Source organism: Alosa sapidissima, chromosome 11 (assembly GCF_018492685.1).
Source record: "Alosa sapidissima isolate fAloSap1 chromosome 11, fAloSap1.pri, whole genome shotgun sequence".
In the NCBI taxonomy this organism is placed as follows: Eukaryota; Metazoa; Chordata; class Actinopteri; order Clupeiformes; family Clupeidae; genus Alosa; species Alosa sapidissima.
The window spans coordinates 23,087,597-23,115,214 of record NC_055967.1 but is presented as its reverse complement, the minus strand read 5'-3'; the positions used below and the strand labels follow the sequence as shown (position 1 = coordinate 23,115,214).

At 43.9% G+C, this 27,618-nt stretch overlaps 1 protein-coding gene across 4 annotated transcripts in view; it reads right to left on the bottom strand.

The window, feature by feature from the left end:
- The window catches only part of LOC121723685 (UDP-glucuronosyltransferase 2A1-like), a 49,958-nt gene extending 22,543 nt beyond the window's left edge, over positions 1-27,415 (bottom strand). Inside the window, exons 1-3 of one of the 4 annotated variants that reach the window (XM_042109599.1) lie at positions 16,200-16,232; positions 13,968-14,026; positions 9,829-11,416 (exon numbers count right to left, since the gene is read on the bottom strand). In XM_042109599.1, coding sequence (XP_041965533.1) covers positions 9,829-11,395 — 1,567 coding nt within the window. In that variant the 5' untranslated portion in view covers positions 11,396-11,416; positions 13,968-14,026; positions 16,200-16,232. Of the gene's footprint in view, positions 1-9,591; positions 11,417-13,967; positions 14,027-16,199; positions 16,289-22,870; positions 25,707-27,278 lie in introns of those variants that run through there. The other 3 variants (XM_042109601.1, XM_042109600.1, XM_042109598.1) reach the window with 3 other exon arrangements.
- Between the last annotated feature and the right edge of the window lie 203 nt (positions 27,416-27,618).

The following is a 27,618-nucleotide window of genomic DNA, read 5'->3' as shown; positions in this document are numbered from 1 at the left end:
ACTTAAATTCCAGGTCTTAAAAAATCCATCTTCCTACAGGAAGATGGGAAGGGCCTGCAGAGTAATTTTCCTTCTGCTGTTGACATTGACATCTTCCTAGAAAGACAGAAGGATTGTGGGGTAATGGGAAGACAAATCAGCAGAATATTAATACTATGCATATATTAAATAAGACTATAGTACAGGTGACATGTAAATACAACATTAACTCTTTCACGCTCCTGATATGCAATCTCCTGCTCTGTCTTTCTATGAAATCGTGAGAGACGAATGTTCAGTGCATTAATAGACTGGAATGAGCAAATGCATGAGTGGTGTACAGTATGCATGGTAATGGGCTGACCCTTGAAAACTGACTGTGGTTTAACTAATAATGGCAAAGTAACTGAGCCATGACCTGCATAGCCAACACATTTTGAAAATGCCACATAAAATAAGTCTAAGGTGTCATCCCTTCTTTGATACAAAAACATCACTCAACCCTAGCCTTTGTGTATCCCTGTGGAGAGATGCAAAGGGATAACATTAGGCTAGGCTATTCTCATTGGTAAATAAATGCTTACAAAATATCACTATAACTTATAATAATATAGGCTACACGTTGGCTACATTGTGACACTAGTAAATGGAGGACAAGTAAGTTATCACTTACCATGGTGTGATGGTGGTTCCTTGCACAGAACTGAAAACATGTCACACAGCCATCTGGTCCTGAGGGGAAAAATATTATAAACAGTATTATTTCACTTTTTTGCACAAAAGTCAGTCCTACAGTCTCTTCATCTCTCTCTGTATAGGCAGGCCTATCGTCAGACGTTGCCATTGATCATGCTTAGGCTGTTGTCAGTAAGTTTGGAGCTACAACTTGGCTTCCTATCTGTGTTAACAAAACTGGAATTGACGTTAATATAAGACATATGCTATTGCTGCAGGGTTATTCTTCAACTATGGTACTCTTTGACCATGTATTTTTCAGAAAATGTAACATCTTTCAGTAAAAATCTTTTTGCATGGTTTAATTATCTACTCTTTCTATAAACTTGCCCTAATAGGGGCTAAAGATTTCATATATAATATAATAATATATATATATATATATATGATGAATAATATATATTTTTGACATTTTATTTCAAAAGTCTAACTGTCATTTCCAGTATAAGTATATAAGTATATATACTCTTTTGATCCTGTGAGGGAAATTTGGTCTCTGCATTTATCCCAATCCGTGAATTAGTGAAACAAACTCAGTGCACAGTGAACACACAGTGAGGTGAAGCACACACTAATCCCGATGCAGTGAGCTGCCTGCTACAGCCACGCTCGGGGAGCAGTGAGGGGTTAGGTGCCTTGCTCAAGGGCACTTCAGCCATTCCTACTGTTTGGGGTTCGAACCAGCAACCCTCCAGTTACAAGTCCGAAGCCCTAACCAGTAGGCCACGACTGCCCAATCACGTTTCCAAAACACAACAAAACGTGTTGTCATGAGCCCTCTCACTCCACCGGGTTACCACCTTAAGTGGTTTCCATTATCTTCCACTCTGCTCACCACTCTCTCTCTACTCAGCCTAACTAGCTCCACCTGTCCCTGCTCTGCTCTGCTCTAATTACTCTGCCAGCTGCGCTGCATTACCCACTAATCTCTCCCAGTATTTAAAGCCCTGTCTTTCAGCTCTCCTTTGTCAGATCGTCTGCAAAGCTCACACCCGGAACCTGTTTGCTCGCGCTTCTGGCTCACGCTTGTTTTGTGACCCCGGACCTGCCTGAATCTTGGATTCTCTTCTGCCCCAGAAAACCAGACCTGCTTTCTGCCGTAACGACTCCTGACTACTCTTCGATCCCGGTAACTCTGACCAGCCTTCTGCCTTGCTACTACGAATTTGGATCTCCCTTGAACTGTACTTCTGCCTCGTTTCATCCGCCCTGTTGTGTCTGTGTTCCCCCCCCAGGACTTCCGGACCATCCACCACCGGCGTCATAGGACGCATCGGTGCCACTGGGGGGGACAGTCACAGCACATTGGACGGAACCCCTGTATCCCTGTTATTCCCCTGGAATAACCCCTGGAGCCTTCACTCACTCCCTACTTCCCTTTTCCCTGAAGTTTTAATAAACTTTCTGGTGTGACGCAATTGTGGTCCTCTGGTCGTCTGTCTGAACCGTGACAGTACGATCTGACACTCATGGACTCAGCGCACACTTCCCCCGACATGGAAACCGACGAACCTGAGCAACCCACCGCCATGCAACGCCTGGAACACACTGAGAGAGGGCTAGCCCGCATGAGCGGCGACATCGCCTCCCTGCTTCAGGTCGGCCACCAACAGCATCAGCAGTTCCAGCAGCAGTTCCAGCAGCAGCAACAGCTCGCCATGATCATCCAACTCCTCACCAACCTTACCCCAGCCACTCCGCCCACCGGCCCAGTTCCAGGCAGTCTGCCCACCAGCCCTGCCCCCGAGTTACCTGCCCCGGTCATTGCAGCCGCTGCTCCGGAACCCAAGATTGGAAACCCCGAGCGGTTCAACGGCGATTCAACCCAGATCCGGCCATTCCTGACTAGCTGCCGACTTCAGTTCTCCTTGCAGCCAAGGACCTTCGCCACGGAAGGGGCTAAAGTTGGGTATGCCATCACTCACCTGACGGGCCGAGCTCGACTCTGGGGAACAACGGAGTTCGAACGTCAAACCCCCGCATGTGCAACCTTCGACCTGTTTGCTGAGGAGATGCTGAAGGTGTTTGACCTGGATTCACCAACCGCAGAGGCGTCTCGTGAACTGTTCAGTATTCGGCAAGGCAGACGTACAGTCGCAGACCATTCCATCGACTTCCGAACCCTGGCAAGACGAAGTTCTTGGAACACACCATCGTTGGTGGACGCGTTCTTCCATAGCTTGGCCGACTATATCAAGGACGAGTTGGTCTCCCATGAACTGCCTTCCACTCTCGATGAAGCCATCGCACTGACTGTCCGGATCGACAGAAGGATACAGACCCGTAGTCGTGAGAGGGGGCGCCAAGGTCCACCAACTACCGGCATTCGGGGAGATCCGACTGGGCTCCTGTCATCTACTGCCACTCACCCAAGTCAGCTTGACCAGTCTGAGCCCATGGAGATTGGGCGAGCCTCTCTCACTCCTGCAGAGCGCCAGCGCCGCTTCACCTCAAACCTCTGCCTCTATTGTGGAGGTGATGGACATCGTGTGGTAACCTGCCCTTTAAAAAGCCGAAGCTCACCGGGCATAGGGGGAGTCCGGTTGAGCTCAATGACCATCCAGTCCTCCGACCGCAAACCCCTGCTGCAAGTTCACCTCCGCCTCTCTGACTCAACTCACACCCTGGCTGCTCTGGTGGATTCTGGCGCCGAAGCCAACATAATGGACATCAAGCTGGCACGCCAACTGGGACTGGAGAACCACCGTTTGACACCTCCTATTCCTGCCCGGGCACTGGACGGACACTTACTCGGATCGGTCACTCATGTCACGGCCCCGGTCTCGATGGGTCTGTCCGGAAACCATCAAGAAACTATCCAGTTTCACCTGCTCCCCTCTCCAGGCCAACCCCTCATCCTGGGTTACCCATGGCTCCGCCGGCACAACCCTCAGCTCGACTGGGTGACCGGGGTGATCAGGGAGTGGGGAGAGGACTGCCACCGAACCTGCCTGCTTGCTGCCGCACTACCCCCTCGGCCCATACCCACTAACTCCGCTCCTGACCTCTCCAATGTCCCAGAATGCTACCATGGTCTCAGAGAAGTGTTTAACAAAGCAAGAGCCACATCTCTGCCCCCTCACCGACCGTACGACTGTGCCATCGACCTCCTCCCTGGAACAGCCCCTCCAAAGGGCCGTCTTTATTCGTTGTCTGCTCCTGAAAGAAAGTCCATGGAGGACTACATCAACGACTCTCTGTCCGCAGGATTAATCCGTCCATCTTCATCTCCTGCTGGTGCTAGCTTCTTCTTTGTGGGGAAGAAGGACGGATCTCTTCGCCCCTGCATCGACTACAGGGGACTCAACGACATCACAGTGAAGAACCGTTACCCTCTGCCTCTGCTCACCTCTGCCTTTGAGTTGCTCCAGGGAGCCACTGTTTTTACCAAGTTGGATCTCAGAAACGCTTACCACCTAGTGCGGATCCGGGAGGGAGATGAATGGAAAACCGCATTCAATACACCAACAGGCCACTACGAGTATCTAGTTATGCCTTTTGGCCTCACCAATGCTCCTGCTGTGTTCCAGGCTCTAGTGAATGATGTGCTGCGGGACATGTTAAACAAGTTTGTCTTCGTTTACCTGGATGACATCTTAATCTACTCCAGAAACCTGTCTGAACACACCCGCCATGTCCAGCAAGTCCTTCATCGTCTCCTGGAGAATTCCCTCTACGCCAAGGCAGAGAAATGTGAGTTTCACGTCAAGACAGTGGCCTTCCTGGGGTACATAGTGGCAGAGGGAAGTATCCAAATGGATCCTGCCAAAATATCAGCAGTCACTTCATGGCCAGTTCCAGAGAACAGAAAGAAGCTGCAACAGTTTCTGGGGTTTGCTAACTTCTATAGAAAGTTTATCCGGAACTACAGTACCATTGCTGCCCCTCTCACTGCTCTAACCAGCACCAAGCAACCCTTCACCTGGACCCCAGCAGCCGACAAAGCCTTCAGTACCCTCAAGGTAAGGTTCACCTCCGCTCCCATCCTCCAGATGCCTGATGTGGACCGGCAATTCATTGTGGAGGTGGACGCCTCGGATGTGGGAGTTGGTGCTGTGATTTCTCAGTGGGCTGCGGAGGATAGGAAGCTCCATCCCTGTGCCTTTTTCTCACGTTGGTTGTCCCCCTCTGAGTGCAATTACGACATAGGGAACCGAGAGCTGCTGGCTGTGAAGCTTGCCTTGGAGGAGTGGCGTCACTGGCTGGAGGGGTCCACCATTCCATTTCTCGTTTGGACCGATCATAAGAACTTGGAGTACATCCGCACGGCCAAACGGTTGAACTCCAGGCAGTCCCGCTGGGCCCTGTTCTTCACCAGGTTTAATTTCACTCTGTCATACCGGCCTGGATCACGCAACACCAAGCCAGACGCCCTCTCCCGTCAATTCCAGAAGGATGACACCCCCTCCAAGGATCCTGTGTCGATTCTGCCAAGTCCCTGCATCGTAGCAGCTCTGACCTGGGCTGTTGAGGAACAGGTGCTGGAAGCTCTCCGTAACCAGCCAGGTCCCAGCGCTTGCCCAGCTGACCGCCTTTTTGTCCCCGAAAACCTGAGGTCCCAGGTCATTCAGTGGGGACATGACTCCCGCCTAGCTTGTCACCCTGGCTCCACCCGCACTTACAACCTGCTCGCCCAGAGGTTCTGGTGGCCCTCTCTGAGAAGGGATGTACGGGAATTCGTCCAAGCCTGCCCCATCTGCAACCAACACAAGTCGTCCTGCCAGCCCCCAGCCGGATTGCTGCAGCCCCTGCCTGTGCCCAGACGTCCCTGGTCTCACATCGCCCTTGACTTTGTCACGGGGCTGCCCCCTTCAAGTGGCATGACCGTCATTCTCACCATAGTTGACCGATTCAGCAAGATGGCACACTTCGTTCCCCTCCCCAAGCTCCCAACCGCCAAGGAGACCGCCCAGGTGGCCCTGGAACACGTCTTCCGGATCCACGGACTGCCAAAGGATGTAGTTTCTGACCGTGGCCCACAATTCTCCTCCGCCTTTTGGAAGGAGTTCTGTCACCTGCTGGGAGCCACAGTCAGTCTGACTTCCGGATTCCATCCCCAATCCAATGGGCAGTCAGAGCGGGCAAATCAGGAGCTCGAGAAGGCACTGCGATGCATGACCTCACGCAACCCCCACTCCTGGTCGCAGCAATTGACATGGGTGGAGTACGCACACAATTCTCTGACCTGCTCTGCCATCGGTATGTCCCCCTTCCAATGTGTTTATGGATACCAGCCTCCTCTATTTGCCAGCCAGGAAGGGGAGGTTACTTGCCCATCTGCTCTTGCTTTTGCCCGTCGATGTCGCCGCACCTGGTCACAAGCCCGAGCCACACTCCTCAGATCCGTTGCCAGCTACACTACCGGGGCCAACCGTCGGAGAATTCCTGCTCCCACCTACCATGTTGGTCAAAGGGTGTGGTTGTCATCGAGGAACCTGCCACTCAGGGTGGAGTCGCAAAAGCTGGCACCTCGGTTCCTTGGCCCATTCCCTATCATAAGAGTGATTAGCCCAACTGCTGTCCGGCTCCAACTGCCTAATTCCATGAGGGTGCACCCCACTTTCCATGTGTCTAAGATTAAGCCCATTCATGAGAGTCCGCTGGTCCCTGCTGCGCCTTCTCCTCCTCCTCCACGGCTCGTCGATGGTGGTCTAGTTTACACTGTCCGCCGCCTGCTTCGGTCCAGACGGAGGGGTAGGGGTCTCCAGTACCTCATTGACTGGGAGGGCTATGGACCTGAGGAAAGGACCTGGGTGCCGGCTAGTCGGATTGTGGATCGGACTCTCATCACCGCCTTCCACCAACGGCATCCTGATCAACCTGCAATCCGTAGGGGCCGCCCCAGAGGGGTCCCTAACCGTCCTGCCCGCCCAGCTTCCCGTCCTGTGCCTGACCCTGTCTCGGGACCTGTCCCATCTCCCGACCACGATGGGGATGAGGATTCCTCCGAGGATGAGGACGTTCACTCGGACCGTTCGGAGGAGTTCTAGCCCTCCTCCGGCTCCCCTCCTCCCGCCCGGCGTGGTGTTGCTCTTGGGACTTCTGGGGCCGTCCCTTGGGGGGGGGGTTCTGTCATGAGCCCTCTCACTCCACCGGGTTACCACCTTAAGTGGTTTCCATTATCTTCCACTCTGCTCACCACTCTCTCTCTACTCAGCCTAACTAGCTCCACCTGTCCCTGCTCTGCTCTGCTCTAATTACTCTGCCAGCTGCGCTGCATTACCCACTAATCTCTCCCAGTATTTAAAGCCCTGTCTTTCAGCTCTCCTTTGTCAGATCGTCTGCAAAGCTCACACCCGGAACCTGTTTGCTCGCGCTTCTGGCTCACGCTTGTTTTGTGACCCCGGACCTGCCTGAATCTTGGATTCTCTTCTGCCCCAGAAAACCAGACCTGCTTTCTGCCGTAACGACTCCTGACTACTCTTCGATCCCGGTAACTCTGACCAGCCTTCTGCCTTGCTACTACGAATTTGGATCTCCCTTGAACTGTACTTCTGCCTCGTTTCATCCGCCCTGTTGTGTCTGTGTTCCCCCCCCAGGACTTCCGGACCATCCACCACCGGCGTCATAGGACGCATCGGTGCCACTGGGGGGGACAGTCACAGCACATTGGACGGAACCCCTGTATCCCTGTTATTCCCCTGGAATAACCCCTGGAGCCTTCACTCACTCCCTACTTCCCTTTTCCCTGAAGTTTTAATAAACTTTCTGGTGTGACGCAATTGTGGTCCTCTGGTCGTCTGTCTGAACCGTGACACGTGTGTTTTCAAGCAAAAATAACATCTACTGTTCCAAACGTATTTTATGAAATATTACACATATCAGCCAAAATATTAAATGTATTAATTTTCCAGAAATGCATGTTGTATTATTTTTACATGTTTAACTTAAAATATGTGTTGTGATGGAAATTACAAAGTGTGGTGGAGATGACATAATGACATACATAGACAAATTTAAGATTTAAAAGCATTAAGATTTAAAACAAAAAAATGTGTCCCTGCCATATGTTATGTAATTATGATGGGGTTTTTTCTACTAGATTCTTTAGTAGGCCTACTATGAAGCAAATAAACTGTTTTTAGGGCAATGTCATTTCCACCACGTCACCATGTCATTTCCACCACCAAAAACAAAAAAGTAGTAATTTATTATAATATAAGGACAAGAAAAGTATCGTAGTTGAAGAAATACCCTGCAGTGTTACTTTGCATTACATCTAGCAGCTAATGCGAACCATATAGCTTATGGCAGCTAAGTAGGCTACTAATAAAATGTTTAAAAGTGCGCTGCCTGTTTGTGCGTGTCATGTGTTTGATTTCCAACTTATGAAACGTTGCTTTGGTGTCTAACCTGCGCGGCCAAAGTAGGCCACACCAGAAATGGTTGATAAAGGATCTTTGGTAATGCTAAACCATACTGTTTGTCTGTCCAGTTTCCACTAAAGTAGTGCAACAACAAGCTGGCTGGCTGGCTGACAGCTCAGACAACAAACTTTAGTTAACTCGCTAAAACATGCAGCTAGCCCGCAAAAGGTCTCTCTTACATAGCATACACTTTAGCTGAGGTCTGCCTGCTGGAAGACGGTACACAAATAAATAAACAAAGTAGGCTACACCTACATTAAGGCGTGTTCTTACCTTTGTGAAGAGGCTATAAGGCTTGCAGCCTGATGATGATTGATGGATCATCTCACTGATTGCTTGCAGCTTGCCTGTCTACATCCCAGTGCACAGCAGTCCTTGCAAACAATTAGTCGTAGGCCTACGATGTCAAAGTGTATCAATTTACAACTGCCACAATCGATCGTAGACTAGTTCATTCACCATTCATTGGGATTTCCGATTTTTTTTTTATTGGTTTATGTTAGTTTGTGTAGGTTATTAGGTTATTTGCCATGTTGATATGAACCTAACCAATGAAGTTGCACGTCTTTATTACGTCAGACGTAATTTCAATCCACTCTTGAAAGAAATTAGTTTGGGGGTCAGTTCTACTCATATACTAAGAGCTAATCTTGTCAAAATAATCAATAACTGGGAAACTAGTTGAGTGAACTTAAAACGTTTGTGGTGCCTGAACAAATGGCAGCTTTGAGTACAGCTCTGCAATTTTATTGAGTTTAGAACACTGTTGGGGAATACAGTGTAGCTGATTACTGCAGAAATTCTACTTTTGTGTTGCTTGCTGTTGATTTGAAAGAGTAATTCAAACGTTCATGTGTGGTTTTGTTGACATAATTACATTTTTAGAAAGGATTGTTGAGTTTTGATTGCCGGGTTTCATTTAGGTATAGATGTGAGTTGTTTATCTCCAAGTGCTATGTCTTATTTGGCTGTGTGTAGAATTTTGACATAATGAGCCAAATTCTACTAAAAGTGTAAGCAATAGGCACAAACTGTAACTCAAAGACTGGTTGCAGTTCTGGGGTCGTATTTACAAAAAATCTTTAGCCCCTTACTTTGGTTGTTGTTGTTGGCATTATTGCATCCCCTTATTTACAATGCACAATTATTCCCTCGTGGTCGAGAGCTCCTGTAGCCACATGCGCATTTCAAAACATTGCGATGTGAAATGCCACAAAAAGCGGTTTAGGATTGTTTGTGAATAGTCTAGGTCTTAGTAAGTTAGGACTCCTCTCGACTTTTCCTAAGCTCCTCTCGACTTTTTCTAAGCTCCCAGACTTAGGTGCTACTTTTAGGGCTACAATGCTTCTTGAATTACTCTTAGTAAAAAAAAGTATTTATTATAAAATATACATTTTTAGGAGTTTCTCCTAAATTCTCCAGTCAGCAGCTGCTTTTAGCCTTCTTAAACCTCACATTACTTATTACAACATTGCTCATTAGTTCTGTATTGCAATTAAATATCTTTCAATAGATGACAAAGGCTTTTATTGTAGCAGGGAATGGCACTCAATGCTACAATAATAATTCATCAAAATGAGTCAGTGGATGACTTAATACTTTGGACTGGAGCCTTCTGGAAATGATCCTAAATCCACTTGTCAATTATGATTATGATGAATTATTCTAAATAATAACAAATAACAATTACATTTTGCAATTACCATAGCTACGTTTTAATATAATTGCAACATGTCATATTACTCACTTTTGACTTTCTTTCTGAATAAAAGTGAACAGCATTTTTTGATTGCCAGGAACATAATCAGTAGTAAGAGCAGTAGAGCCATGAGCAGAGTCAGAATGACGTCTATAGAATGATACGCGATCCAGGACATCCTGAAGGACTGAGTGCGCAGGTGAGGGGCGCCTCCGTTCCTCATCACAAACTCGATCCAGAAAATGGCGCGGTCCAGAGGCTTCATGGGCTGGTCATGGTGGATCCTGGAGAGTCTCTGCATGTTCTCCCTGTAGGACGGCTCATAGAGCACTTCCTTTAGCGACTCCACAAACACTGCTCTGTCTAGAGTGGCAATGTCCACTACCTTAGACGTTCCTCTTGCTACCATTCTGGACAGGTTGTCAGGCTGATCAAACACTAGGGGCAGGCCAAGTATTGGGACACCATGGTAGATTGCTTCTTGGATACCATTGGTACCCCCATGGGCTACAAACACTTTAGTCTTTGCGTGTCCCAACAGGTCATTTTGGGGCATCCAGTCCACTAGTAAGGTGTTATTGCCAAGAGTCGAGGGCTTAGCCCCTGTATATCTCCAGATGACCTTTTGGGGAAGCTGAGCAAAAGCTGCAGCAATCTCTTCAGTGATGACACTAGGGAGCTCGGCAAACAAAGTACCAAGGGACATAATGATGACCCCATGCTCCCCAGAGCTTTGGACAAACTCTTCCAGGTCAACAGGAAGTGGTCTAGCTGGCTTGCATTGGAACCCGCCCATGTAGACCACATTGGGCATGGTTGGGCGTGGGAACTCAAAGGTGAAGTCATTCCTCATGAGCCAGATATCAGCATCCTGGAACAAGGAGAAGTAGTCAACATCAGGGCCAAAGAACCGTTTGCAGAGAGCTGTATAGTGAGCATCAGTCATTTTTTTGTACATGGACTGACTGATAGTGAATGCAATGATATTCGAAACCCTCTTAGAGAAGGTCATCTTGTCCGTCAGCTCAGCTCCTGGAAAAGGAACGTAGGAGAGCGGGGAGGGAGCGATGGCGAAATGGGCCTCTCCATGGACTGTCCACCTCACGTTAAACACCATCGGCAGCTGGAGACGGCGTGCTAAGAACACCCCGCCTCCAAAAGCAGGATCTGTGAGAACCAAGTCGTATTTAGCCTCCCGCAGTGACCGCATCAGATTCTCATCTTCAAATATTGTAGCCACCATTGTACAGATGTCCCGATGCATTTCAGAGAACCTTTCTACTACTGAGTTTCCCAGGGTCATGTCCTTAAAAAAGGACCTGCCTTCCATCCGCAACTGCAGAAGTGTAGATGCCAGTTCATCCACAACATCGTCTTGGTACGGACCCATTTCAATGGTGTGTGAAGTATAGTAGGGTGAGTCCTTCTTAATATGCCAGCTGTTTGAGGCTCGCACTACAGTAATGCTGTGGCCTCGGGAGTGCAGCTCCTCAATGATGACCCTCATGTTTAGCCAGTGGCTGCCATCTACTGGGAACACCAGCACTTTACCTCCTCTGGCCCCAGAGAGGCAGACAGACAGCACTGAGAGAGCCAACAGCACGTTGCTGAGCATCCTGATCCAGCACTTAGGACACTAAAGGGACAAGAAGGGTTCAGAGAAACCATCAGTTTCTGTCAGATGTGATGTGATCATAATCAGGTGTAAACAAGATTTTAATGCAAATATATCTACCCCTCTATGGTACGCATTATGATATCCTTGTGGGAAAAAAATATTGCCATTGTTTTTTCTGTTTAAAAAAGTAGGCTACACTTTAACAATAATAATAATAATTTTTATACATTTTTTACCCTAAAGGCAACATTGTACCACAACAGTTAATAGTAAAATAATTCATATTTTTAAGAATTAAAGCTAACTTATTCATTTAAAACACCTATCTTTATAACTTTACACTAGAACAAAAATATGTATCTAGTTTTCAATGCATTACAAGTCTCATACTTAACAAAAATCTAATTTTAAATTCTGTTGTTGCTCCCAGGAAACATTGTACCATTGTGGAATGTATAATCAATATTTTACAGATATAAAGTTATAATGATTAAAACATACAAATTATCATATGAAATCATCAAAATCACTGTTACTAGTTAAAAGCTCCATAAATCAAACTAATCAAATTAATCAAATATTAATTTATCAACTAATCAAATTATTCAAACATTAATTTCTCATGTATACCTACACACACAAGCAACACGCACATCCATGAGTTTGTGCACGTACACCCATGTATACCCATCAGAGCCGGACAGTAACGGAGTATTTACTTGAGTACAGTACTTGAGTACAATTTTAAGGGATCTGTACTTTACTCGAGTATCATTTTTGGGGAGTACTCATGACTTTACTCAAGTACATTTGAGAGGCAAATATTGTACTCTTTACTCCACTACATTTCTATCCATAACCGTACCAGTTACTTCTTCTAAAAAAAAAAAAAGGAAAAAAGAAAAATCTCGGAAACCCTCAATTTGTTGTTTCCCTCTCAAACGTGATTGGATTGTGCAGGCGCCACTGATTGGGACAGCCTATCAGCAATCACCTTCAGCTTTCCGCCAAAGTCAACTCCATGGTCAGATTTAGATAAGAGACGAAACCATGGACGAAACAATGGATGAAGACGCAGCAGGTCCATCCCGGGAATGTGCCAACCTGTGGCTCCACCTCGCCAGACTTTTTCAATTTTCTGAACAAGTTAATGATAGTTTTCGCTTCAAGTGTTTCAATTACAAAATAGTATTTTGTATTTGAAATACGTATTTTAAATATATGTATTAGAAATACTGCCCATTCCTGGCAACATGGTAAAAAGATGAAAATGACTTGATTTTACTTTCAATTCCTTTTACATTCTCCAAGGTATTAACATAAAAAAAATTCATAACTCCATGTAGGACGTTTCTGTACATAAATGTAAGCACTGTGGCAGTAGTAATGCAATATTTAGAAAATGTAGGCTACTCTTGTACTCTTGATACTCAAGTACTTTTAAAAACAAGTACTTGAGTACTTTTACTTAAGTAGACATCTGACTGTTGTACTTTTACTTGTACTTGAGTAAAATTGAGCAAAGGGTATCTGTACTTTTACTCAAGTAATAAAGCTGTGTACTCTGTCCGCCTCTAATACCCATGTATGTGTACTGATGCACACACCGATACAACAACATCCACTTCCCTCTGAGACCTACATCTGACATTTTGAAAGTCTAGTAAGCAATTTCCCCCTATTTTATAAATGGTCAGGCTGTGGAAACTGTTCAGAATTATAAATATCTTGGGACTGTGATTGACAACAAATAAACATTTGAGCATCAGGTCGACAATTTGTGTAAAGCTCACCAACGCATGTACCGTAAACTCAGACATTTTAATGTGGACAGCACTTTTATGAAGATGTTTTACTGTTGTTTTGATGTTTGTATTGATTCTGTTCTTACTTTTTCTTTTATTTGCTGTTATGGGTCTTTAACTCTGAAGAACAAAAAACATCTCTAAGGTAGTTAATGAATGTAGAAAGATTGCTGGGGCTACCTTAGTTAACATCCCTGCATAAGAACAGAGCACTCAAAAACCCACCCAAAACCATATTTCAACCCTCAGGGCAACATGCAGTTTTTTTTGTAATTTCCTATGACACCTACATTGACATGTTATGTTGTTGATAATGCATCTTTACTTATCAATAAAGCTTGCTCAAAAGGGAAAATGTGGCGTTGCAAGACACCCGCACAGTCCCTGAATGAGGAAGCAAAATGACTGCCTGTGAGTCATCTGACTTCTTTCTTGCAGTTGCATTGAATAGGACTGAAGTTCCCACCCCTGCTGAAGAATTATCCAATCAAATGGTTGTTTCATTTTAGGCTATGTTGCCTGGAGGCAATACCATATAATAGATACTAATAATCAGTAATAATCAGTCTTCCACTTGATATTTCTGATGCTTTACTGTTGATACTGTATATAGTCATTGTTAATTCACTGTTAATGCTGTTAATAATCTTAATTAATAATTAAGCAGGACTCAGCAGCAGGACTCAGTTATGATGAGAAAATGGACAATCCAAGAAATACAGAGCAATAATGAAATAACAAGGCAAACAATGATGTAAACATACCTGCTCAGAGGGTCAAGGGAGAGCAGAGAGCGGTGTAGTAGCTCTGGGCCTTTTGAGCTCTAGTAATCAGGGTAAACATGTCCAAAGGTCAAGTCCAGTTGAAGTACACACGCGTTTATTATAGATTATTATAGCAGAGCATTTCAAGGAGATTATTTTAACATATAGCCCTTTGGTATGCGCTCATTGCACTTCTGCTGTGATGTATTCAGATATGAATATAATTAAATTTACTGTGACTGTGTTTACAGAGGTCTTTAGTGCAGTTTCATCTGGTGAGTAACACCATGTAATAATGTCAACTGTTGACGTGGGTGTGATATGCCCTACAAAACTCCCATCAACATTACATCATATACAGATATGTCATCTTTACAGGACAGTTATTGCTATGATGTGCAAAACTGTGTGTGATTTAAACACAGGTTACCATATGTTGTACTTGTGGATGAACCAACATTTGATGTGCATATTTATTTAATAAAGGAATAAATGAATAATTGAACATGTCAGCAAATTATCTGATATTGAGGTGTAGCAATGGGGTGGCAGTAGGGAAGTAAGCGAGAGGGTTACACACACACACACACACACACATAGGCCAGGTGAGGGGAACAGTCACAGTGCATTACTAGCCATGGCCGGATCTAGAATAGGGCTGGGAGGGGCAATGCCCCCCCCCAAATATTTCTTCTGCCCCACCTAATTGGTCAATTTTAATTTACAGCTATTGAATCTGCCAATCACACTTTTCTAATTCGTCCCATCTGAATTTCGAGGGTGCTGATTTGCTGGTTGGATAATATAAACATCGGAGCAGCAGCGTTCCCCTACCATTCCACACTGTGTACATCACTTGCTGTTTCATACTTCAGTAGAGAGGGCTTAGCTATATTTCCATAAAGGTTATAGGCTACTAGATTTAATATAGATTATTGTTGCTGGTTTAAATAAAAACCTTTAACTGTAGTGTTAGTGTTTGTATTATTCTCGTTTTGTATATGGCCTGCTTTTTAGCTAATATGCACGTTAGCTTTCTAAGGTGATCTAGCCAGTTAGTTTGTTAACATCATTCCTTAACTGTGTTATAAGCAGGGTGGGAATTGTACGACGGCCACGTCGTTGCCCCTTGCGTTGGCTGCGTCCCTTTGAAAATCGGAGGTTCACAGGCCACTGTGGCCTTGGTGCCCCTTTCTTTCTATATTCTGCCTTGCATCCAACTAGCGATTTTTATTTAGCCTGTGGCCTGTCAAATTAAGCTGGACTCCACTTTTTCTGACAGCATTTTTTCTGAGACCTGACTCCACTTTTTCTGACAGCGTTTTTTTTTAGACCTGACTCCACTTTTTCTGACAGCATTTTTTCTGAGACCTAAGATTCCTTAGAGATGTTTTTCTGAGGCAGTTTGGTTTGAAGCAGTTTTATCTGAGGATGACAGAGGTTTTTCTTACGCTGAGGCAGTTTTGTCTGAAGTTGACAGATGTTTTTCTGAGTCTGACACCTGAGTCTGGTTTTTCTGATGCTGAGGCAGTTTTGTCTGAAGATGACCAATGTTTTTCTGAGTCTGACACTTGAGTCTGAGGATGTCCTAAAATGAACACCGTACAAGGGGTGCTGCAGCACCCTCAGCACCCACCTTCCCGCGCCCTTGCGTCACTAGGATTGAAAGCCGGAGGGGCTTAGCCCCCAGGGTTGTAGGTAATGCGCGTGCATATAGAGCGCACCAAGACATTTTCATCATACCTTAAAAGGGCTTTAATGAATGGACAGGGACACTATGCCATTAGTTTTCCGTCTTGCAATATCTCTAACTATATTGCTAATTGTAACAACAGTCTGCGGGTTACAGGATTGGCCAGATGATGTTATCACCGCCATGTCATGAACTGTTATGAAGTTATATTAGGTATTTCAATTAATAATACCACATTGTAAAATATCACATATGTTAGTCCTTTGAGGCCTAGGCTATTTTCAGTGTAATTTTATTAAGCTCTTTAGTCATTTGGTACATATTGGTGCAATACTAAGAGCAGTAGTGTCTCTGACAGTTTTAAAGAAACAGCCTGAAACAACAGTGGTACTTTGGAAATTTCTCAGCACCAAATACCTGAAACACTGTCTATATTGGAGGGAACTATTCCCACCTCAACATTTTGTCACAGATTGTAATGCAGATAGAAGCCACCTACAGGGCACATCAGAAAAAACAGCTGAGCATGCAAAACTTACAGGAATTGTAAAGTAAAATCAGAGAAAGGACCATCTCTCAACAAGCTTGTCTTCAGAGGCATAAATAGTTTTTTGAAATTGCGTTCATAATCCACTCCCAGGGCGCTGCAGGGAAGTGAAGTCCCTGTTGTGCAGGAGAAATCGACGCCGTCCCCTCCACTTCAAATATTAAGCTGAAATTGGACCCTTGTTGTGATTTGTCTGAACTTGCCCATGAAGAAAAGGTTTGGACACCCACTGGCTGTGGGTGTGCCTTTGGCAACAAGTCAAGTCTAATCCAGAGCATACTGTACCTACTTTGGATTATGTAAGTGCAGTGTTTCCCACAGAATTGAATTCTATTTGTGGTGGTAGGTTTGCAGAATGCAACAGTTTTTAACAAATTAGCACAGTGTGGTTATGATGCAGATTTAGGCACAATTTAGCCAGTCGACTTTTATGCCAACAATCGCAGGATTGTTAATGTTTTCTTTAAACATGCAGGTAGGTTTGTTGAGAGACAGAGAGACAAGGAGAGGCTGTGCAAAGGTGCACATAGCTCTAATGAATGAATTCCATCCAATTTAAATAGTACAACATGGACAATCATTGTGTGGTGGTCAGTGTTGATATTGTGGTGGGCCGCCACAAATAATGCCACAAAATGTATGGGAAACACTGAAGTGGATGTTCATGTCACTGAGGACAAGCATGGAACAGTCATTCTCAGGGATGGAGGAGAGCAGGGTGTCCAGCTCATCCAGAAAAACGCCCAACTGTCCCGGTGGAGGGTAAATGACAATCACTTAGATTTTGACCGGAGCTGTTACAATGATGGCATGGTATTCAAAGGAGTCATATTTGTTTGACATTAACAGTGTAGTATTGTAATGACTCGAGCAAGGCTTGATTCCAAAACATAGCTTTATTGCCAGGAGCGGGTAACACAGACACAGAACATATCACACGCTAGAGAAGTCAAGAACACAAAGGGTCACACAAGAGGTGGAACTAAAAAGGGATTCACGCTACACTACAACACGTACATAAATAAAGGCACAAACACACACAATAACAACCCCAAAGTTCTCCCAGAATCCCCAGCGCAAAACATTGTGGGAGCCGATAGCCCGCAGCCTCCTATGCCGACGCTACACTATATTTCCATTTTTTGGAACAAAGGAAAGAGACACAGGTTTGGTGGGTTCACACACACATGCAACTAACTAAACCAGGTTAACAAACACAACAAACAGTACTAGCCAGGGACCTTATGCTGGCCCTGGCACTAGACATCAACAGCTGTAAAAGGCCTCCACTAGTGATGGGTCATGAACACAAGACAAACTGTAGCTCCATGCAGTAACTCCATAAACCAATATTCTCAAAGCGGAGTTGCAGACACTGATGATCAGCAGCATGGGCCTCCATCATTGGTACGGTGAAATTAAATGTAAAGAAAAGAATACAAATGGGCTGAACGCTGTATCAGAAGCGCTACACAAATGGCCTCCTACCAGTGGCAAACATAAAGGAAAACAGACAGACAAACAACAAAAACAAACTCAGTTGCGTCAGTTAGGTTACTCAGACACTCAATACATACATAAGACAATCGCGATACATTCAGTCATTCATTCAGTCAGTATTGAAAGGAGCTCTAGCAATCAGGGTAAACATGTCCAAAGGCAAAATCCAGCTGTCGTTGAGGTACACACACATTAAGATTATTATAGCAGAGCATTTCAAGGAGATTATTATTATTATTAACAAATAGCCCTTTGGTATGCGCTCATTGCACTTCTGCTGTGATGTATTCAGATATGAATATAATTAAATTTACTGTGTTGATAAATACAACATGTCTGAAATACCCACCTTGTAACACCATGTAATAATGGCAACTGTTAAAGACGTGGGTGTGATATGCCTTCTCACCTACAAAAGTCTAAGGCAGGGACATGCACTCTTTGATTGAGGGGTCATTCTACAGAAACGCAGACTTTTTGCATGGTTTACCACATTATTACTTAAGCATTTTGCTGCAAGAATACACATAAGGGACAGCTTAATAATTAAAAAAAAAATACATTTATTGAAGTTTTACATGTGGTGTTACTCTATGTCTTTGTCAGTGGTAAGTTGTCACTACACTGTTTGCACATCATAGCAATAACTGGCCTGTAAAGATGACTTATCTGTATATGGTGTAATGTTGAGGGGCGTTTTTAGGTGAAGGGGCATATCACACACAGGGGCCAAATTCCAGAAAAATATTCTAACTGCTTGTCCTATCTTAACTCGGGTTTTGACATTATTACATGTGTTACTCACAGATTCACCTGATGTACTCTCCATTAATTTGAACAGTATTTTACCCTGTTCTTTGATATGGACATAGAAGGTACATGCAACATTGGTCAGTCAAAACACTATTTTACAAGCCCATATACTGTACATCCCTATAAGTAGACAAGACAGACAAAAGACAGAAACTCTTCAAAAACGGTCCTGGTGTAAATTCCCAGTTAATCCAACAGAACATTTGTGAGCTGAGAAAGAAGGTTCATCAAAGAGACCCATAAACCTGTCAGCTGTTCAAGTTATGCAGGAGGAATGAGTTAAAACAGTTGGTTATCATCCCTTTAATGGCACAATATTTTGTGTCCATATCTGTGTCTTTTTGTTTGTACTGTAGTTGTCTTCAATAAATTATTGCATGTTTGACTGTACACATGACTCTGTCTTTCTTTTTCTTTTAGTATAACAAACCTGTGTGACCTGCTGGGTTAAGTGAGTGGGTGGTCCCTGGGTCCCTTAAATTCCCTGGGTAGTGTAGTCAACCGGTTTCCCTGCTTAGCCACCCTGAGGAAGAGAAAGAGTGCAAATAGAACTATGACATAAGCTAAATGGTTCTTGTTGTGTTAACCCAGCTGCTGGGCTCTATGACACAACATTTCTGCAGCGTCATCCACTGGAGTTGGTCAGAGGGGATTACACAGTCATTACACTACAGATGTTGAAATAGTTAATCCTTACCCCCATTTAAAAACAAATTGCCTGACATTGCACATTATCTACATAGAAGGGTACTGTTCCCACATATTTAGGCTCATCATCAAATGCTTGACCTCTTTTGAAAGCTGAGACCCTGTAGTGTTCTCTGAAACAGTCAGAGTGACTGTGTGATGTACTGGCAAAGAGTTACAGAGGTTTAGATGTTGTTTTTTCTTTAAGCCAGTAACATACAGTACAGGCCCTTTTTTCCAACCTGGAGCATGGCGGAAAACGGGTTATTTTCCCAGCGTAAAGTGTATTCTTATTTTGCACGTCTCTTTTTTTGAGCAAGACGCCAAGGGTGTGCCAATTAACGAAAAAAGTAGGGGATCTGGCGCATTGTTTAAAAATTGCTATCGTACACTACCTAAAATGTATTACGCCACTGACCAAGAGAAACCTGGTCAGAAGTCCATGGCGAGTTGTTTATGTGCCAGCCTCCTATGCCGACGCTACACTATATTTCCATTTTTTGGAACAAAGGAAAGAGACACAGGTTTGGTGTGTTCACACACACATGCAACTAACTAACCAGGTTAACAAACACAACAAACAGTACTAGCCAGGGACCTTATGCTGGCCCTGGCACTAGACATCAACAGCTGTAAAAGGCCTCCACTAGTGATGGGTCATGAACACAAGACAAACTGTAGCTCCATGCAGTAACTCCATAAACCAATATTCTCAAAGCGGAGTTGCAGACACTGATGATCAGCAGCATGGGCCTCCATCATTGGTACGGTGAAATTAAATGTAAAGAAAAGAATACAAATGGGCTGAACGCTGTATCAGAAGCGCTACACAAATGGCCTCCTACCAGTGGCAAACATAAAGGAAAACAGACAGACAAATTCATAAACAACAAAAACAAACTCAGTTGCGTCAGTTAGGTTACTCAGACACTCAATACATACATAAGACAATCGCGACACATCGCGATACATTCAGTCATTCATTCAGTCAGTATTGAAAGGAGCTCTAGCAATCAGGGTAAACATGTCCAAAGGCAAAATCCAGCTGTAGTTGAAGTACACACACATTAAGATTATTATAGCAGAGCATTTCAAGGAGATTATTATTATTATTAACAAATAGCCCTTTGGTATGTGCTCATTGCACTTCTGCTGTGATGTATTCAGATATGAATATAATTAAATTTACTGTGTTGATAAATACAACATGTCTGAAATACCCACCTTGTAACACCATGTAATAATGGCAACTGTTAAAGACGTGGATGTGATATGCCTTCTCACCTACAAAAGTCTAAGGCAGGGACATGCACAGGACAGGGCTAAAGTTGCCCGGGCAACTGCTCATCTGCCCTCTTTGATTGAGGGGTCATTCTACAGAAACGCAGACTTTTTGCATGGTTTACCACATTATTACTTAAGCATTTTGCTGCAAGAATACACATAAGGGACAGCTTAATATTTTTTTAAAAAATACATTTATTTGAAGTTTTACATGTGGTGTTACTCTATGTCTTTGTCAGTGGTAAGTTGTCACTACACTGTTTGCACATCATAGCAATAACTGGCCTGTAAAGATGACTTATCTGTATATGGTGTAATGTTGAGGGGCGTTTTTTAGGTGAAGGGGCATATCACACACAGGGGCCAAATTCCAGAAAAATATTCTAACTGCTTGTCCTATCTTAACTCGGGTTTTGACATTATTACATGTGTTACTCACAGATTCACCTGATGTACTCTCCATTAATTTGAACAGTATTTTACCCTGTTCTTTGATATGGACATAGAAGGTACATGCAACATTGGTCAGTCAAAACACTATTTTACAAGCCCATATACTGTACATCCCTATAAGTAGACAAGACAGACAAAAGACAGAAACTCTTCAAAAACGGTCCTGGTGTAAATTCCCAGTTAATCCAACAGAACATTTGTGAGCTGAGAAAGAAGGTTCATCAAAGAGACCCATAAACCTGTCAGCTGTTCAAGTTATGCAGGAGGAATGAGTTAAAACAGTTGGTTATCATCCCTTTAATGGCACAATATTTTGTGTCCATATCTGTGTCTTTTTGTTTGTACTGTAGTTGTCTTCAATAAATTATTGCATGTTTGACTGTACACATGACTCTGTCTTTCGTAAAAGATATTACGAAAAATACATCTCACATTTGCAAATTGCTAATGACGGAGAGGCACGCTGAAGACGCACTGTCACGAGATGTAAGCAACTCCTCTGCAGGATAAACGTTTTTTATTCTGTCATTCGAACATTATTGGGGTAAGTGTTGCTTTTTGCAGGCTATGTTTTCGATGGTAATCCTTTGTCAGTCAATAGTGAAAGTAACTAACTTTTCCACCTGGAGACGCTAGGTCACCATTTTCACCGGAACAGGTCATTTAACCATCCAAATGATTTCTAAACAGGGTTATTAAGTGAGACATTTTTCTCACATCTCAACTTTGGCCAAAATTTTCTGAAATAATTGTTTTCAGTAATAAAACCTCATTAAATAATATGCATTTTCCATATGGGGTCTTAAAAGCATGTCTCCTTCTAGCCACAGCGTTTTTGTTTCAAACATAAGCCTAGTGCTCAGATGACGTGGTAGACCAGGCGCTGTTGCTCACATGTCCATCATCGTTAAGCCTGATTTGATTGGTCCGCCCGATCTAGGGCGAGCATACTTGCTCCACAATGGAGCAATGCCAGACCGAACTTCCAGACCTCAAATGTTGTGGGCGGGACTAAGTTCGGACTGGCACCCAGGCTAGTGTTTTGTAGGTTCTTATGGTTAAATCGCATGCCATCGAAACATATACTCCTTGGCTACAAGAATATCCGGGTCTCATCTTCTAGGCTTGCTGTAGGCTCGAATTACTGTCAATCAAAGCTGGGGACGCTTGTTTTCCCAATTTCCTGCGATAAATCATACCTTGAGAACAATATGTCGCTCAGACACATGGGTGGGCCATCATAAAGAAGTTTAAACAGGGCCCTCATTCTGAAGTTGGTCCAGGGCCATCATACAGAAGTTAGTCCAGGGCCATCATACAGATGTTGGTCCAGGGCCATCATACAGAATTTGGTCCAGGGCCATCATACGGAAGTTGGTCCAGGGCCATCATCGAGAATTTGGTCCAGGACCATTTTACAAATGTTGGTCCAGGGCCAGAATTTTAAAACCATGTTAGGATATATTTATTGTCATTCACAGTTCTCTTTCTCAGTTGCAACAGACACGTAATATAACATGTGCATTTTGTCTAGCAATGATTACTATTAGATGCTGCAGTGCATGATATCCAGTACTGATTTGACTGGTGCAACCCAGGAGGCCTCAGTAGTTCACAAATCTACAGTTTGATCCATGCAATAATAAACAATGACACAGTGAGGAGAAAGGAAATTATGTTTTGTTTTTAAGTCTGCAGTAACGGGTTTTACATTAAAAGCAGACAAAGCCTTGCACATCACAATAGCACATTTGCCCTTGATAAGCTTGCTAGCATGATACTTGGCGACTCATATAGCAATACAGTTGGCAGCTTTCCTTTCAGTGCTGCAGGATGGTCTGTTCAGGGCACAGAAGACATACTGCTTGGGTGGCAAATGCTATCAAAATTAAATTGAAGATAAAAAACACATCTTACAGTAGCAAGTCGCTGCACGTTGTTGCTTTAATTAACAAACAAGTTTACAGTAAGTAATGTGAGAGGAGAGAAAGGTGAATTCTATATTTCATATAATCTTACAGTATAATTTTAACAATGTGTCATCTTAGTAGGCTAGACATTACTCCAACATAGAAAAACACATTTTTATCAATATCACATTTGGCATCATAGCATAAAGGCTAGAAGTCAAAGGCATACAATGCATCTCATATCAATCACATCAAGTCAAACTCTGTGATAAGATCATTGGTGCGAGACAGCCCAGTTCATGAATCCATTCAGCTTCCCTTACAGAATTCTCTCTAGATCCATTACCACAGGTGTATGAAATCAAGCACATAGTCACACAGTTTGCATTCACAAACCTTTGTGAAAATCAGAATGGGTTGTTCTGAAGAGCTCAGTGAGTTTAAGTGTGGTGTAGTGTATGTTCAGTTAATACCCCATGTTTAGAATTACAGTGAATATAGTGATATAGTCATTTCACTGCTGCCATTTTCACTGACTATATAACTATACAAAACAAGATAACATGTACTTTATGCTTGTATGTCAAATGTGGTGGAGTAAAACAAGTATTTAAGTAGAGCATATTTAAGTACAGGTCACATATTTAAGTACAGCATTCAAGTATATCATCAATCAATCAAAATATATGTAGACGACACAATATTCAGTGTTACCAATTGTGGGGTTAAGACAAGAAATATTTACTGCATACATGATATTGTGTCATGCAAGTGATTTTTAATGACACGGTTTTGTAATACCTGCCAATTATTTACAAATAATTTTCCATTAGCTTGCCAAACTTATACAGTTACTTACAGTAATTTTGTGTTTCCCAAGTATAAAGTGTCATTGCTAGTCTAGAGGAATACGCCTGGATTCAGGGGAAAATAGGGCGGAGGTAATGTCTCTGATTTCGAACAAAGCTTTTTTCAATAGCCAATCACGGAAAGGTGAGTATGCATATGTACTGGGGGTTTCATGAAAATACCGCCAACAGCGAACTAACCAAAACGATGGCGTTTAGTTTGCCTTTGTAAGCATCTCTGGTTAGCCTTTGCTTCGGCAAATGAGACATAACTTCTGCAGAGGTTTAAAGCAACTGTTGTTACGAATTTCAATTTCTTCAAAAATCGACTCTAAACATGCTTCAATTACGTTTGTATCGGCAGCCATTTCGCACTTCTGGGTACTATTCTCATCATGTCATTGCCAGAATAGAAAGTGTTACTCACTTTTGATTTTCTTTCTGAATAAAAGTGAACAGCATTTTTTGATTGCCAGGAACATAATCAGTAGTAAGAGCAGCAGAGCCATGAGCAGAGTCAGAATGACGTCTATAGAATGATACGCGATCCAGGACATCCTGAAGGACTGAGTGCGCAGGTGAGGGGCGCCTCCGTTCCTCATGACAAACTCGATCCAGAAAATGGCGCGGTCCAGAGGCTTCATGGGCTGGTCATGGTGGATCCTGGAGAGCCTCTGCATGTTCTCCCTGTAGGACGGCTCATAGAGCACTTCCTTTAGCGCCTCCACAAACACTGCTCTGTCTAGAGTGGCAATGTCCACTACCTTAGACGTACCTCTTGCTACCATTCTGGACAGGTTGTCAGGCTGATCAAACACTAGGGGCAGGCCAAGTATTGGGACACCATGGTAGATTGCTTCTTGGACACCGTTGGTACCCCCATGGGCTACAAACACTTTAGTCTTTGCGTGTCCCAGCAGGTCATTTTGGGGCAGCCAGTCCACTAGTAAGGTGTTGTTGCCAAGAGTCGAGGGCTTGGCCCCTGTATATCTCCAGATGACCTTTTGGGGAAGCTGAGCAAAAGCTGCCGCAATCTCCTCCGTAATATCACTGGGGAGCTCAGCTAAAAGAGTACCCAGGGTCATAATAATGACCCCATGCTCCCCAGAGCTATTGACAAACTCTTCCAGGTCAACAGGAAGTGGTCTAGCTGGCTTGCATTGGAACCCACTCATGTAGATCACATTGGGCATGGTTGGGCGTGGGAACTCAAAGGTGAAGTCATTCCTCATGAGCCAGATATCAGCATCCTGGAACAAGGAGAAGTAGTCGACGTCAGGCCCAATGAACCGTTTGCAAAAAGTGTTGTAGTGAGGAGCAACAACTGTTGAAATTTGATATAAATTAAAGGCGTATGTCAGCATGTTCTGAAGTCTCTGAGAGAAAGTCATCTTGTCTGTCAACTCAGCTCCTGGTATAGGGACATACGAAAGAGGGGTGGGAGCGATGGCAAAGTGTCCCTCTCCATGCACTGTCCACCTCACATTAAACACCAATGGAAGACCAAGACGTCGAGCCAAAAACACTCCACCTCCTACGCCTGGATCAGTCAGGACAACATCAAACTTGGAATCAGTGAGTGATTTCATGAGAGCCTCGTCTTGAAACATCATCGCCATCATCTCACACATTTGCCGGTGCAGCTCGGTGAACTTCTCCGCTACTTCCAACTCGAGCATCAAGCGAGTCCAGAAGAACTTTCCTTCTTTCCGTATGTTCAGCTGTCTCATCACAAAGGAGCCAAAGAACTTCTCATCAAAGCCTCCAGGGGTGGGAATGGTGATGGCCTTGTAATGGGGAGACTCTTCTTTAATGTACCAGCTGTCAGAGGCACGCACTACAGTAATGCTGTGGCCTCGGGAGTGCAGCTCCTCAACGATGACCTTCATGTTCACCCAGTGGCTGCCATCTAACGGGAACACCAGCACTTTACCTCCAGAGCTCACAGACAGAGTGACTGACAGCACCAAGACTGTCCAGGTGAAGTGATGCATCTTGACCAATCTGAAAGAAAAGAGGACAGACCAGTTACTGTGTGATACAGGCATGCTATGCTAACCCTAAATCGGGACTGTCCGGGATAGACTTCAACCCTCCAACAGAGAAATATTATGGGTTACAGATTTTTTTAATGTTTTAATTTTTTAGCAATGTTTTAAACAGTGTAATGGAACGGCATCAGGAGCATCAGGCAACACCGACCATATCCACCACCGACCTCATTCACTAACATCGTGCATTGTCAAAGTGAATTGTGGGTCTGTTGTGTTGCTTGCGCTGCTTGTGGCAAAAGTTGAGAAAAAATCAACTTTTCAAGCGCCAACACATACGTCAGCCATGCATCAGCCAATCACATTGCTTGTGTGCAAATGTCCTGACAGAAATTGAGCGTCAGCGTCAGTTCTGGCAGGCCAAGTAGTCAAGGCGCTGCTAACCGCTATGGGCGTCAGCTGATCAGCTGTCAACTCCCTTCGCACTCCCCTCGCACACCCCTCGCTTCTAAATGGCTACATCCAAACAGGGCGCCTTATTTAAAGCTGCTTTAGTTATTCCTAACTGCTTGCTGCTCGCATTTATGCAACCCACCTCCTCCCCTGCTCCACCCTGTCGTGTATAACATGGCATAGGCTTTATGTCATAGTTGCCTGCTCTGTTCATATGGGGGAATAGTTTAGCTCGCTCAGTGTTAAACTGTGTGAGTCCCCCCTAATGCTGCTGCTGTCCCCAGGCTCACTGCTCTTTCATGGTGCTCATGAAAGGTCTGGGGACCCCTCTGAACAGAGCCATACCGCCAAATTTAATTTGTAATATATTCAATAAAATTTCCTAAAGAATTTATTGCCTGTGTTGTTCTTGACTTAATGGACCTGACAGAACTCTTGAAAAGCAGAGTAGTGACACTCCTGTGGAAAATGCCATTTGCATTTCTCTCTGCTAAGACACTAAAAGTGGGTCATGATTAGATCACTCAGCAGGTCATAGAATCAAAACACATGTCTAGATCAAAACATAAATGGTTTACTGAACACTAAATCAAGTCAATTATCAATCAATCAATTAAGTAACCAATTAAGTAAATGGAGTATGATTTTCAGAATATAAAATAAAAAATTTGAATAATTTAATAAGAAATTGCAATCATATACTTTTATTGGACAGAGTGAACCATCAGTGAGAACCCATGTATTGAAGGTGAGGGTACTGTAAACACTTACAAATTAAATAACCCATAAACAAGATATTACTTTTCTTGAAATAAAAACAAAAGTTTGTTTTCTGTTAAAAGCACTTAATTCCAACACATCTGAGTTTGTGTTCACTGTAATCCAACAGATCCTCTTAGAGGACGTCAGATGCTGACTACTGAAACATTCCTACCTGTGTGTGAATACAAATATGGTATGTCAAAACTACCACAAACAAACATGACAAAAGTACACACACATTGCTATGTGTATGTAAATGCATCTTAGATATCACAATGTTATGTCAAAACTAAGCATACGCCAAAATAAGCTCTAAAGACTGTGTGTGCAAACTGCACCTGTACAAATTGCATTTCAGTGTTACACTCACCCAGCACAGGTACAAGGTTAACTGGAGAAAATCCCGGCACTGTGAGGATTCAGCCAGAAGAGAGGGCAGGAGTTATTCAGGATGAACGTGTAAACTACACAGGAAAGTCTCTGGACCACGGGACACAAAACACTCCCACTCCCAAGGTAATCCCTCCCTGGGGGAATTTGCCTTATTCACCCGGCGGCTAGAACAAGGTTAAAGGGTACACTTGCCATTATACAGAAGTCCAGCAGATGGTGGTGGTAATGCACTCAGTTTGCAAACTGCTAAAAAAACTCACTGTTTCTCAATGATCATCTGAAGGGTTGATGCTGCAGGTCTGGTTGCTGGTCAGCTG